Source organism: Gopherus flavomarginatus, chromosome 4, assembly GCF_025201925.1.
Source record: "Gopherus flavomarginatus isolate rGopFla2 chromosome 4, rGopFla2.mat.asm, whole genome shotgun sequence".
Lineage (NCBI taxonomy): Eukaryota > Metazoa > Chordata > Testudines > Testudinidae > Gopherus > Gopherus flavomarginatus.
Window position 1 is genome coordinate 68,635,519 of NC_066620.1, and position 15,443 is coordinate 68,650,961.

At 41.7% G+C, this 15,443-nt stretch overlaps 1 protein-coding gene across 2 annotated transcripts in view; it reads right to left on the minus strand.

Annotated features, from left to right (window-relative positions):
• The window catches only part of TTC27 (tetratricopeptide repeat domain 27), a 203,622-nt gene that overhangs the window by 135,537 nt on the left and 52,642 nt on the right, over positions 1–15,443 (minus strand). For both annotated transcript variants that reach the window (XM_050951326.1, XM_050951327.1), the window contains exons 7-8: positions 13,953–14,089; positions 9,599–9,711 (exon numbers count right to left, since the gene is read on the minus strand). In XM_050951326.1, coding sequence (XP_050807283.1) covers positions 9,599–9,711; positions 13,953–14,089 — 250 coding nt within the window. The remainder of the gene's footprint in view (positions 1–9,598; positions 9,712–13,952; positions 14,090–15,443) is intronic.

Consider the following 15,443-nt stretch of genomic DNA (forward strand, 5'->3'; position numbering starts at 1 on the left):
CAGCATTTCTATGCTGGAGTTGGGTGAGCACTCCAAAATTATCTGAACTAAGCTTAAGTGTCTATCAATAGTAACGGACGCTTAAGGAGACGCTCATTGGTGGAAACCCTAACATATCAGCCAGAGTGCCAAGTGGAAGGGGCAGCATACTGGGCTTATCATTAGTGTGCTATCCCATAATATCTCTGTGGTTCTCTCTTTTTTGTATTAACCTTTGATTATTATGTTGTCTGATATATTTTTCGAGCATGGATACAGGTATTATGTGTTTCAACAGTGCAGTTTCTATAGGATGTGGTGTCTGCTTATGCACAGAGAAACTTCATTACAAGAGGTGTCTTTTATATATCACTATAGATATGGCTTAATAAATATTTCCATAATCCTGATGATTTTTACATTACCTGAAAAAGTATTAAATTAGTAAGTAAAAAAGGTTCTCTTTTTCATGGGTGCAACAGTGGCTTGGATACCCTACCAGAGATGACGGTATCCTTTAGAAGTGGCCTGTCTTGAATCAAACCAGACAATCTAAGGCACTTCAGTCTGGGTGCAATACTGGCTCCTGCGGAAGGTGGTGATGGCACTAGGATAGGGGATTCTTATTGCCAGATTATCCACCAGGACGCCTGCTATGCCTCCCCTTGGCAGTCTTGGTCATTAAGAAAATGTTGACCTGACCTATGGGTTTGTCTTTTTACAACAGGCATTGCGAAATCAGAATTTTTAGCACCCTAAATATAAAATAAACATACGCAACCCCATTAGATAACTTCCCATGCTTAAAATTTGAACTGTAAGTCTGGTAATACACAGACTTACAGAAGAACAAATTTACATGTAAGAACAAACTTGTATTATCATATACAGGCAACACAACAGTCTGGAATATACTATCAGCAATCCAGAATCCAGAAAAGGGAAGAGAGGAAGAGAGCATCTGAAACATAGGCATCAAAGAAAAAAGGTAGACTGCAGGACCCAACAAGTGAAGGCTGCATCTGAGGTAAGGAGATCTACACATCACATAATCCTCTTTGAATGAGTGACAAAAATGTTCATGTTGCTGCTTTGCAAATTTCCTTATTGAAAGCTTCTATTTCTCTCTGGACAAGAAGTGGAAATAGATTTTGTCAAATAAGGTCTAGAACCAGGCGGAGGAGTTTTACCAGCTTTCCTACATAATTCAACTATTGCTGCCAGATTATGGTTGCTTTAGACTAGAGGCTTAAAGTCTTTTTTCTTTCCAGTATCAGACAGAGAAAGCATTGGTTTTCCTGAAAGACTCTGTCTTGTCCAAAAAGAGTTTAAAAGCTCTACAGACAACTAGGTGCTGCCATTTAAACTTCTTTAGGAAATAGAAGAATTGGGGCTGAACAAAGGAAGAATAAGGAGTAAGGCCTTCATTTAAGGGGTAGGGAGAGCCAATTCTAGGTAAAAATTCAGCTGTTTGAAGTACCACTTGGTCTAGGAAAGAACTGCTGAAGAGACTCTCTTGACTGACAAGATAATAAAGCAATTGATTCTTCTTGCAATATCCATTAAAGTGGCTTTTTGTGGGTAAGAAAAACAATGATGTCGTAGCCATATGCTCAAAGAGATGCCCTTTCAATTGTCATAGAACCTCCAGATGATGTTAATATATTATAAGAGGATGAAGCTTTCCCACTGCTTTTATCAGTATGGAAACGTGAGTTTGTAATGCAAGACTTTTTCCCATGTGGATACTTCTCACAGAAAGTTTCTAACATGCACCCACATGGAAACTTAATATACAAAATTCAACCCTTCAATGAATCCATCAAAGTGGAGACAGATTTATTAGATGCTGATTTAAATTGAGACCCATCTGTAGGAGATGAGAACGTGCCAAATAGGTTTTGGAAGTGGAATCGTTCCTAGACTGAAGGAGGACATCAACCCATAGATTAGGGTAACCAAGTTTCCAAGGACGTATTCTCTATAAGATACAGGTCACCACTTCCAAACTGCCCTGATATGGACAACACATCAGCTCCTGTATCAGTGGTCTTCAATATGGGGTAACTCTCATGGGGGACAAAGTGACATTTCCATCAGCTGGGACAACCAGGATCTGAAAGTCCAATTCAGCACTATCAGTAGGATGATGACTTTGTCCTCTACAGTTTTCCTGGCCACCAGAGCTTTGTTGGAGAAAGACATAGTTGATAGTCTGATTAACTGAATGACAAGTTATCTGTCTTTTTCTCCCAAAATCTGGAACAGAAGAGGTCCAACTATTTATTACCCATTCAATGTAGTTAAATCAATCTAGTGGTACCACCATCCCAGGGAGAATAGCTAAAATACTTTGTTGTCCAGTTCCTGCTCTTCTATGGACAAGTTTGGGTGACTCAGTCAATCAACCTAAATTTTGAGTTTTCCCTTAGAAGACCAAGATTGTCAGTTTCTGCATTTTTCGACCCAAAGGAGAATTTAGATATCTTCTTTTCTCAGTAGTATATCCCATCCTCCTTTGTTTACATAAGCTACAGTGGTGCAATTGTTGATCTACATCATGAAAGAAGTGACAATCATGCAGGTCACTAAGTGTCTCATAACACTGCCAACTGCCCATAGTTCCAGCAAACTGATGTTTCTTCTGCATTCCAGGGAGGACTAATTTCCCAGACAAAAAGATGGAGGGATCTGATTTTGACCATTAGACGTTTTCCCTTAATCAGGTTTCTGTATTTGTTCCCCCACCTCAGGGACTGGGTTACTGCTGTGGTGAGGTAATCAGATTGCACAGGGACACTGAACCCATATTGACAGAAGGGAGGCCTGGAGAGGTCTCATATACAGGCAGGGCCACTGGATACCATGAAGGCTAGGAGCTGCAGTGCTTGACCCCTTTGTGTGAGCTAAGAAAAGTGAGTTTGCCTTTCGTTGCTCAATTCAGCAGTTGTTTCAAAACCACAAGGGGCATGTATTAAGTTATTTTTCCTTAGACTAAAGCTTCTCTGGACATTATGGATTTTTTGGGAAAAAGAATGTGAGAAGAAAGAGGGGTGGCTAGACACTATTCTGATCACCATCCTGTGCACTGTGATGATTGAAGTTGGAATCAAACTGAATAAGCAGAGGAGAGGGGCTTTAAAGTAGTTATCTTTAGCGTCAAAGAACGTGATGCAGAGGAGAAAAAGCATGTCCATGCTGAGGCAGACCAAGCCACAGCTGGGCATTTTAAAAACTACCAAATACTGTAGTCACCCAAATGAAGACTGATTGAAAAGATAACTAAAAATCAACAAATTTAAGATGAAAGGTGCCATAGCAAAGACAAAAGGAGCCACAGAAAAGTGGTTGGAGACAATGCACATAGTAACATGTCATATATAAAGGGAAAATTAAATATGCTACACCAAACTACTATCAATGGGTTTCTCTCCCTTCTTCCCCTGCCATACTGGTGTAAGAGTACAGTAACTCCTCACAAAGGCCTGGTCTACACTATGAGTTTATCTCGAATTAGGAGCGTTAAACTGAATTAACCCTGCACCCGTCTACACAACAAAGCCCTTTACTTCGATATAAAGGGCTCTTAATACCAATATCTGTACTCCTCCCCGATGAGGGGAGTAGCGCTGAAATCGGTATTGCCATTTCAAATTAGGGTTAGTGTGGCCACAATTTGACAGTATTGGCCTCTGGGAGCTATACCACAGTGCGCCATTGTGACTGCTCTGTACAGCAATCTGAACTTGGATGCACTGGCCAGGTAGACAGGAAAAGCCTCGCGAACTTGTAGATTTAATTTCCTGTTTGCCCAGCGTGGAGAGCTGATCAGCACAGGTGACCATGCAGTCCCAGTATCAAAAAAGCTCCAGTATGGACCGTACGGGAGATACTGAATCTGGTCTCTGTAGGGGGAGATGAATCTGTTCTATCAGAACTCCGTTCCAATAGACGAAATGCCAAAACAATTGAAAAAATCTCCAAGGCTATAATGGACAGAGGCCACAACAGGGACTCGACACAGTGCTGCATGAAACTTAAGCTGAGACAAGCGTACCAGAAAGCCAAAGAATCAAATGGACACTCACGGAGGGAGGGGCAACTGACGACTGTAGCTATCCCACAGTTCCTGCACTCTCCGAAAACTATTTGAATTCTTGGCTGAGCTCCCAAAGCCTGAAGGGTCAAAAACACTGTCATGGGTGGTTTAGGGTATATGTCAGCCCTCCCCTCCCGGTGAAAGCAAAGGGAAAAAAAATCATTTCTTGCCTTTTTTCAATGTCAGCGTATGTCTACTGGATGCTGCTGGCAGATGCGATGCTGCAGTGCTACACAGCAGCATCCCATTCCCTTGCCTTGCAGACAGCAGACAGTATAATATGACTGATATCCATCATTGTCATCCCGTGGGTGCTCCTGGCCGGCTTCGGTGAAGTCGGTTGGGGGAGCCTGGACAAAAATGGGAATGACTCCAAGTCATTCTCTTCTTTAAGTTTTGTCTAATGGAGATTCAGTCCTGCCTGGAATATCATGGCAGCTGGAGGCTTGCGCCTCCGGCTGCTCTCCCCAGTCAGCAGCACTGTGCGGTCATGCCTAACCCATGCTACCAGGGATCACAATCAGATATTTAGACCTCTACATTTTGCCGCAAATAAAAAAATTAAGCTGCCATTTAGAACTGTCCCCTAACATACATATCCTGGGACATTTTGTATTTTACCAGTGTCAACCAAAGGCCCACACACAAATGGAGATTCAGTCCTGCCTGTGCTTCTATCCTAGTGCTTGTCACAGATTCCCATTTTCAGCTATAGGCTGAGTAAGTACAGAATGGTGGTTCACTCTACTTTGCTGTAAGCCAACCGCCCTCCCCTCCCCGCTTCGATCTCTGCTTGCAGAGGCAATAAAGTCAGCGTTGTTTCTTATTCATGCATTCTTTATTACTTCATCACAAAAATGGGGGGATAACTGTCATGGTAGCCCAGGAGGGGTGGGAGAGGAGGGAAGCAACGAGTGGCGAGTGGCGTTGTTGCAGGGGCACTCCCTAGAATGGCATGCAGCTCATCATTTCTGCAGGATGTCTGGGGCTCTGACCTGGAGCAGCCGTTTGCCTCTCTGGTTCTTTAGTACGCCTCCCTGATATTCTAGGCAGGACTGACTCTCCATTAGACAAAACTTAAAGAAGAGAATGACCTGACGAGTCATTCCCATTTTTGTCCAGGTGCCCCCAACTGAGCTCACCGAGGCCGGCCAGGAGCACCCATGACAGCAAGAGACAGTACAGTATGACTGGTAACGTCTTTGCCTGCTGCTTTGCAAGTTAACGGTACAGTAGAGCTGCTAACCGTCTTTGCTAACTTGCAAAAGCAAGGGGATGCTGCCGTGTAGCACTGCAGTACCGCATCTGTTAGCGGCATCCAGTAGACATACGGTGAGAGTGAAAAAAGGCTGAACGGGCTCCATGGTTGCCGAGCTATGGTGTCTGCCCGGGCAATCCAGGGAAAAGGGCGCGAAATGATTGTCTGCCGTTGCTTCCATGGAGGGAGGATTGACTGACGACATTTACCCATAACCACTCGTGACAAATTTTTAGCCCCATCAGGCATTGGGATCTCAACCCAGAATTCCAATGGGCGGGGGAGACTGCGGGAACTATGGGATAGCTACTCATAGTGCAATGCTCCGGAAGTCGATGCTAGCCTTGGTACATGGACGCAAGCCGCCAAATTAATGTGCTTAGTGTGGCCACGTGCCCTCGACTTTATACAATCTGTTTCCAAAAATCGGTTTCTGTAAAATAGGAATAATCCTGTAGTGTAGATATACCCTTAAAGTCATCCCGATTAATGTTGTTTCATTGTTACATTGCTGATCAACCAGGGAACATGCTCGTTTAAAGTTGTGCAATGCTCCCTTCTAACATCATTTGGCAGCTGCCTGCTTTCTTCACTGCTTACAGGAAGAGCAGTCCATTGCAGCTAGCTGGTGCGGCTTGAAACCAGGGTGGACCGGCAGCCCCCCATCAGCTCCCTGCTCCCCTAAGTTCCCTGTGCAGCAGCTGCCCAGCAGGCTAGCAATTGCAGCTGTCCCTCCCCGCACTGCCATGTGCTGCTCCTGCCCTCTGCCTTGGAGCTGCTCCCCGAGACTCCTGCTTCCTGTGCGGGGGGGAAGGGAGGAAAAAGGAGGCTAATGTCAGAGTGTCCCCCTCCCCCCTGCACCCCGCTTATCCCATCTTCCATAGAGCAGGGGGGAAACACGACTGGACTCAGGATGGAGGGAGCTTGCTGGCAGCAGCTGCAGTCTCAGCAAGCTGATCTAATTAACAAGGCAGTGTACTTAAAAGGGAAATGCGCATCTCTCTCTCTCTCTCTCACACACAGGTAAGTGTCTCTGTCTGCAATGCTGTCTCCCCTCCCTCCATTCCTGCTGCCTTGTAGAGTGAGAGAGTTAACCCTTGAGGGCTCAGCCAATTGCTAGTTCATCATTTAGCAGTAAGGCATTCCCTGGGAAATATCCCACCTCCTGATTCCTTCACTTCAACCAAACTTTACAATCATTATCACTGTGTACCAGTATTAAATCGTTTGTTTAAAACTTACATTGTGTGTGTGTGTATATATTTTATATAAAAATAAAATATAGTCTTTTGTCTAGTGAAAAAAAATTCCCTGGAACCTCCCCTCATTTGCGTTCATTCTTATGGGGAAATTGGATTTGTTTAACATCGTTTCGCTTAAAGTTGCATTTTTCAGAAACATAACTACAACGTTAAGTGAGAAGTTACTGTACCATAAGGTAAAAAAATGAATTGGTTTGAGTTAAAACACATTAATTCCATATTGGCTCAAACATACTGCATGAGGTGTTTCTTGGATTTTTATGCAGACATCTGCTATGAGGTATTAAGACTTTTAAAAACGTTTAATATCCTCTCAAAATTTTATTAGAGGGAAAACATTTGCAATAGTATTTTGTTTCATTACGTAAGCATTTTAACCAGTTTGAATCTAAGAATTTTTGCAGGAGGACACATTCTGTATTCTATGAATTCAATTGCATCCTATGTATTTGTGGTTAAATACTTTCTGAATAGCTGAAATAAAACTTAATTTGCAGTGCTCTCCCCAAGTATTGCTACAGACATGGGACCAGATCCTGAATAGCTCTTAGCCATGGCAAAGCTCTCATTGATTTCAATGGGATTTCCATAACCCAAAGTCTTACTTACATTCGGAAAAAAAATTCATTGCTAAGAATGGGAGTTAGCAATGTATGCCATTTAAGTGGTACTGAACACTAATTACAAGAACAGACCAGAACAAAGCAAGGTCTGCATAATTTCAGAAATGATTTGGAAATTGAAAGTTAATGAAACTGCAGATTCTTTGGGGTGCAAAACTAAGGACTCTTGAGCCTTGAGCTAGGAAATTACTCTATTAACTCCTCCTGCAACATATTACATCCTTTATCATGACAATGTGCCAAGGGCAGTTACTCAAAAGCATCACTCGTCTACCAATAATCAAAACCACATAGGAGCTGAGAGCCAACGCCTGTGGGTTCACCCTGGAGTTGGGCAGGTACATGCTTTGCAACACAAAAGGAAGCTCACTTAAGTTTAGAGAATCCTTCCTTTCAACAAATCTTGAGAGTCTGCTGTTAACCATCAAGTTCAAATGTACTTGCCATCAACTCAGTACCAAGGTAATCTTTTCTACACATCACACCACCACCTTAGTGTCAGCGCACTGTCCAGTAACACACTAGCAATATGACTAACCATAGTCAGCGTACAGTAACTCCTCGCTTAACGTTGTAATTATGTTCCTGAAAAATGTGACTTTAAGCGAAATGATGTTAAGCTAATCCAATTTCCCCATAAGAATTAATGTAAATGGGGGCGGGAGGGGGCAGGGAAAGGGGGTAGGTTCCAGAGAAATTTTTTTCACTAGACATAAGACTATTTATATATATAAAACACATGCATACAGTATAAGTTTTAAACAAACAATTTAATACTGTACACAGCAATGATGATTGTGAAGCCTGCTTGAGGTGGTGAAGTCAGAGAGTGGAAGAGGGTGGGATATTTCCCAGGGAATGTCTTACTGCTAAATGATCCAGCACTTGGCTGAGACCTCAAGGGTTAACACGTTGTTAATGTAGCCTCACACTCTACAAGGCAGCACAAATAGAGGGAGGGGAGATAGTATGGCAGACAGACACATACCCTGTGTGTGAGAGAGAGATGTGCATTGCCCCTTTAAGTATGCTGACCGCACTCTTAAGTACACTGCCTTTTTATGTAGACCAGCAAGTTGATACAGCAGATGCTTCTGGCAAGCTCTCTCCATCCTGAGCCTGCCGTGTCCCCCACCCTGCTCTATGGAGATAGGGTAAGCGAGGGGCAGGAGCAAGGGAGAGGATGACACCCTGACATTAGCCACCCTCTTCTCCTGCCCTGCACATCAAGCAGGAGGCTTCCGGGACCAGCGCCAAGGCAGAGAGCAGGAATAGCACACGGCGGTGCGGGGAGGGTGCTGCACAGAGAACTTAGGGGAATGGGGAGCTGATTGGGGGAGCTGATAGGGGACTACCAAGCCCCCACCAGCTAGCTCCAACGGCCTGCTCTTTCTGCAAGCACTGGACAAAGCAGGCGGCTGGCAAACAACATTATAAGGGAGCACTGCGCAACTTTAAACAAGCATGTTCTCTAACTGATCAGCAACAGAACGTTAACTGGGATGACTTTAAGTGAGGAGTTACTGTAGTTTGTTGTTTCATCTTCTCTCCAGGGGGAAGAATTATGTGAGCAGTGAATATAAGTGTATTGGCAGTGGCTCTTCCATCTCTATGTTCTCATCTCAAATCATTATTTCGATTTATTTATTGGTTTACCCTCTTTATTTTGCTACAATAGTAAATGCATGTTTTTGACAAGTCAATGCATCTAACAAGGGGAAGAACAAATGTTATCAAGTACAATTCATCCTTCCCTCCTGGATTGTATGATCTTGATCTCCAGGGAAAGAATCCACAATTTAGAGGTGACATGTAGACAATCCGAGTGTAAATGTTACTGTAAATACAGCCTAAGCCAAGGCCCTTTGTTTACTATTACCAGGAACTTATGGGTGTTTATTACAGAAATTAGTGACAATCAGTGCAAAAAATTTTTCTTCACAATTGCCGGGTAAATATTGGGGTTAACACTGGTGGATGGGACAATGGGTGTGGGGGGGGGAGGGGACAGAGAAAAGAAAAAGTACTTCTGACCTGGCTCCCCACTCTGGAAGGAGAGGTGGAGGCAGAGTAACCTGAGTGGATCAGGTTTCCGAGACATTTCTCCTTCCAGAGCAGGGAGCCAAGTCTAGGGAATTCTGGCACCTTTTTGTAGGACTCAAATATTGATGTACACAAATGCACACGTATCTTTTACTACACTGCCTCACTTAGAGGGACAGCCTTGCATTTACAGACTAATTTATTAACCAACATATATACCTAATTTAATGTATTGGATTGTCTTAACTTAACATAAAAGTATTTTTATGTATGTGGGTGGTCCAAAATTCCCAGGGAGATTTTACAAAAGGAACAAAGATACCAATAAACTTACCAAACTCCAAGGATAACAGCAAGTTCTTCTGCACACAGGTCAGGCAACTGGTACTGATCAGCATCTGCTAATTTTATCTCATTTAGCACTGTCTCATCATTTAAATCATAATTCTGTTGAAAAAACATTTTAAAGTAAATGACAAAATATTACAGTAATACCTTGAGCTTATTTTGTTGCCCCAATATCACAAGAGAACATATTTAACTGTCTGAATGTCACAACAGATATTTTATAAAATAACTGAACTGAAAATCAGCTTTTATAATTCTTTAGCTGCAACCCCTCCAGCTTACTGAACAGTGGAAAGGAGCATCATCCAGTCCTTTTTTGCCAGAATGATAGTCATCATGCTGCAGAATGTCAAAGATGTGACATTAGGGGCATTTTCAGTGCTCTAATAGAAAAGTGAATACTGTCTGCAAGAGAGAGAAGGGCAACAACTATGACTATCTTCACTGATTTTTTTCCCAGTTTTTATGGTTTGTCACACAAGATAGATTTTACAGTGATTCTCAGTAATTACCTTATGTTTCAATGCTCACTGAGCATGCAGTGTTTTATGATTACTGACCCTGTAAATGGTGAAGTTAATGTTAAGCCCTAAAAATAATCTATATGGTCAATAATTTGAAGTTTAATCATGAGGCCAAAAAGCTTGAATCTGGTGGTAGTACAAAATTCTTAGAACTAAAACAATATGTCAAATAGAACAAAGAAGTTCTATTCATCTCCTTCCTCAAAACAAACAGGGTTTTTAATGTGAAAATACGCATCTCTGTTCTGTTTTTAAAGTATACTGAAAGTACATTTCAAGAGTGTGTTGGTATTCACCACAGTTTCTATGTATTGACTAAGCACAGTCAACAAAAAATGCTATATCCTCTTCCAATATGAGCCAGCCACTTAAGAAGAGAGCAGCTGATTCTACTTCATCAGAGGTAACTGAAGTTACATTAAGGCATTATAAGATCATCAATAAGCAGTTTCCAAGTTCTAGTCTACAAGACAGAGAAATTTTCTTACAGCAGTCATTAGGCTGACCGAACAGGTTTAGTTCGCATTAACTTACTTATGTAAGACGGTCAATTGAAATATGTTATACTGAGATTAGATCATGTCTTACACATGTTTTTACAATCCAAGCTGACAAACTACATGCAAAAACAAAGAAGCTGATCAGGACTGTGTTTTCAGATATCAATTTAGACTAATCCAAGAACATTCAATACACCTGAATTGCATTAAGAGTCCTAAACTAACACCCCACATCTCAGGCCTTGTCTCCACACAATCTTGCACCTACTTAACTAAAAGGCATGATTTTAAGAGATTTAGTTTAACCCGTGTAAGTCTGACTATAGACAAGGCCTTTGAAATTTACCATCCCACAGCTCTATTCTTCTACCTTCCTGCAACAAAAAGGAAGTTTGAAACTGTTTGTTCTGAGATATAAAATATGTTTTCTTGTGGTGCAATCAAACACACCAAGGCTACCTCTACACTACGAACTAAGGGTGTGATCTGAATACATATAGTCATGCTGGCTTTCACAGACCTAACAAATAGTGCACTCATGGTAGAATGGATAACAGCTGCAGAGGCACAGCTTGCCGTTGCTAAGCGCACATGAAAACCAGTGAGTGAGTTTCTGCGGCTGCTACCCACACTACTTCTGCTATACTGCAATTTATACTCTCACTAGTTCAATGAGAGTTAGCATAAGTATGTGTATGTGAGCAGGGCAATCACACCCCTAGCTCACAGTGAAGTAGCCGCCTAAAGCTGGCCAGCACCAGATGGCATGAGAGAGTACCTATGTCAGCTTGATTCCATCTAGTCAAGCACAAAGTCAGATGGCTATAATGGCTTTGTTTTGTACAATTATTATTCACCATATATTGCAATGAATAGGTTTTTTGTCAAGTGGACTTTTCTATATTCCACAGAACACAGAGGAATTTAAGGATGCACTCAAAAAAAAAATCAGCAAATGCTAGATTTAGAAGTTACAAACAGCCTTAACTGTCCCACTTTTATACATTATGATACAGTATTTAATTCTCTCCGCATTAAGAAATTCTACTTTCCCGCACTCCTGGAACAAGTTTTTTTGGACATGCAAGTCATCTTACTTGATGGGTGAGTCAAATGCCAGAATGATAACCGTAAGATAAAAGTGATGAAAGGATAGGCAAGCAAATTTTGTGCCTGAGCAGGGGGGAGGGGAACACCCTGACATTAGCCTCCCTCTTCCCCTCTCCCCTGCACAGCAAGTAGGAGGTTACTGGGATCATCTCAATGGCAGAGGGCAGGAGCAGCACATGGCAATGGGGGGAGGGACAGCTGAACTGCCAGCAACTGATAGCCTGCTGGGCGGCTGCCATACAGGGAACTTAGGGGAGCGAATGGGGGGCTGCCGGTCCACCCTGGTTCCAAGCCCCCACCAGCTAGCTGCAAAGGGCTGCTCTTTCTGCAAGCAGTGGGCAAAGCAGGCGGCTGCCAAACAACGTTATAAGGGAGCATTGCGCAAGTTAAATGACCATGTTCTCTAACTGATCAGCAACGTAACAACATTAACGTTAACTGGGATGACTTTAAGTGAGGAATTATTGTATAAATAGGAAACAGGGTCATCAAGACAGCAGGGGGAGGGGATAAGGTTGCCAGGTGTCCAGTTTTCGACCGGAACACCCGGTTGAAAAGGGGCCCTGGTGACTCTGGTCAGCATCGCTGACCATGGTGTTAAAAGTCAGGTTGGTGGCACTGCCGGTGCAGCAGGGATGAAAGGCTCCCTGCCCTGCTCCCGGAAGTGGATGACATGTCTCTCCGACTCCTAGGCAGAGGGGCAGCCACAGGGGCTCCATGTACTGCCCCCGCAGCTCCCATTAACCAGGAACCACGGCCAATGGGAGCTGTGGGAGTGGCACCTGTGAGACAGAGGCAGCACGCAGAGCCCCCTGACTGCGCCTCTGCCCAGGAGCTGGAGAGACATGACATCGCTTCCCAGGAGCTGCCTAAGGTAAGTGCTCCCCGGAGCCCACACGCCACATCCCCTCCTGCACCAGCCCTGAGTCTTAAACCAAAATTTACTAGATTAAGTTTTAGACTTTCAGACATGTTTCTTTTTTATTTGCTTACAATAATTTTTAACTTTATCTCTTATACTTGAATTCACTTAAAATCTTATTTTCTTTTGTTAATAAACTTGTTTTATTTTTACACTAAACCAATCCAGTGCTGTGTTTAAACTGAACTGTTTGATAAGTCAAGTTAAAGTAACAAACTGTTGAATACTGACTCCTTACAGAGATAATGAACTTTAATATATGAACTGTCCAGGAGAGGGCTAGACATTGCAAAGCACGTTTTAGTGAAAAATCTCAGAGTAGGAGTGCGTTGGGGTCAGCCTGCAAGTAGTAAACAAGGAAGCCAGCGTGTGACTGGTGTGTTGCTGGCAAGCTGCTGGAGTCAGAGCTGCTGAACCAGGGCCTGCAGCTACACACAGACACTCAAGGTGTGACCTACATGCTGGTTGGATGGTTGTGAACAACTGCAGCAAAGCCTTCTAAGCCGCCGCCACTGACACAACTGGCCCAGACTCACTGGTCCAGACTGCACTCCAGAATGATTTTTGGACGTCGGTGGAAATTGCTCTGCACCACAATAGATTTAGCTCCTAGCCATTTAATGCTAGTTTTACTCTAAACTGCGAGAGACAGGGCATCAGGTGCTAGAAACCTACATGGTAATGTAGTGTTATCTCTGATGACCAGGTGAACTTCAGTAGTTCCATTTTGGGTTATGAAAGGGTCCAAAAGTCTCTCTCAGGGAGATGGAAATAAGGGCAGGGACAGAGGCCTGATTAAATAGGTGTACTTTCTTTAAAAAGTTATTAAATTAAACAACAGTCTTCTTTATCTGCGCACTATACATGTTTAAGAGGAAAATGTGTGCCAACTGAATGTATGATCACAACATTTGGATATGATCTACACATGAAAATCGCTGTGCTTCAAATAGAATAAGACAGTCACTAAAGCCATAGAACCCATTTTAGGGATTTATATACATTTATTTGTAATTTACTTAGATTTATAAAAGATAATAGAAGTACCTGTCCAGCTTCCCTTACAAAACTCAAAATTCACAACAAATAAATTAAACCAAGTAAATCCACTACTAATAGTCCCGAAATCATAATCAAAACTCTTTCAGAATAATGAATAAGTCCATCCTACTCACATCTCGACCCCTCTCCACAAATGTTCCAGAAAAGAAGCTTTTCTGTGTGTTAAAATGGGTTTTAAAAATCGTGAACTACTAAAGAACAAAATTTCTTTCCAGTGCATACCTTTGTTAAATTTTCTAGAGCAGTAGGTGCTGGGCTTAGCTCATGGTGAAAAAGCAAGACATCATCTTTCCTTTGGACATCAAGTATAAGCTGTGCTACATGCTTTTCCTGAAATCGTGTCCTTTTTCCCAAAGCACCTACAGAAAATTAAGATTTATTGACTATTAAGAGGATTCAGGATCTCCAACACCTCCTGGAAAATGTATTTACTTACAAATTTCATGTAAAATAAACACAAAATGAGAACTAACCCACAAAATCCAGGAGCATTTTGTATTTCTTTCTAACCCTGGTTCTTAAAATATTGGACTTTAAAAATTCAGAGCTCACTACTGAACTCTGTCTGGGGACTATCACCTTTTCTTTAAAAAATTATATATGTTCATGATGAAAAAATGTTCAGTGAATAAAGACTATAGTCATTAAATAATTAGATATTTCATTTTTTTAAAATGAAATATTTCTTTAAAAGCTTTACAATTATATTTCCTGGGAGACTGCATGTTTCATATTAACCCAGAATTTTTTTTGATGATGTAACATTCCTACTATCTAGCCAAAACATGAATGTCAAAGCAAGTTTGTCTAGAATGTCAACAATCCCCACATGCTCATTTTATTTGCCTTCACATTAGACATCTTCGTAACCCTTCTGACAGATTTACTGAGAGAAACCACAATACTTTTAGGAGTCTCGCTACAACAAGTTTAGTTGAGAGAAATGCATGACCACCACTATTCATTTCTAGGGCTATCCCAACCTCCGGCCAAAGTAATAATTGAAAACACACATATATCGAGTGCAGCAAACTATTTTTATCCATTTAACAATAGCTTCTATAGATTAAATCTTTACATTTGAATGAGCAATTTCCCTAAAGCCCCTTATTAAGAAAAAATAGTTATAGCCGTTTTAGGTAAAATCAAGCAACAGTTGACAAAAGTCAACTGTCATTGCTGTGTTTTTTTTTGTCTCTTAGCTTGTTAAACTTTTATGTTCTGATTCTCTACCATATGACACTGATTTTTTTAAAAATACATGAACAGAAAACTATTTGAATTAACTTTAACAAAACCACCTTAGAATATCAAGTTTGTAGTACATTCCATACTAGAATGTTAACATCCACTTAATTCAAAACACAACAGAATGTCATGCCTTGGCTGTAGCATCAATTTCTTATATTACATTTTTAGACATTCAAAATCTATTGCAACCAGCTCTGTAACCATGTACCACTTAATCCTTAAAGTACTAGGGCTCTCTGAAAGGAGAATATGCTATTCAATTTGTATCAAAGACCAATTAGGAAATTACTGATCCCTTAAAATAGAGAATAATGAAGAAAGCGTGGAGCCAGTTAGACAGTTGGGGAATTAATTCCAAATTATGCGGAAAGTCTTCCTATGATTTTAGCAATTATTTTCCGCAATGAGTTCACATTATGGCTTTCATAATAGTGAAAGCCATAGCGAATGTTGCACAAGGAC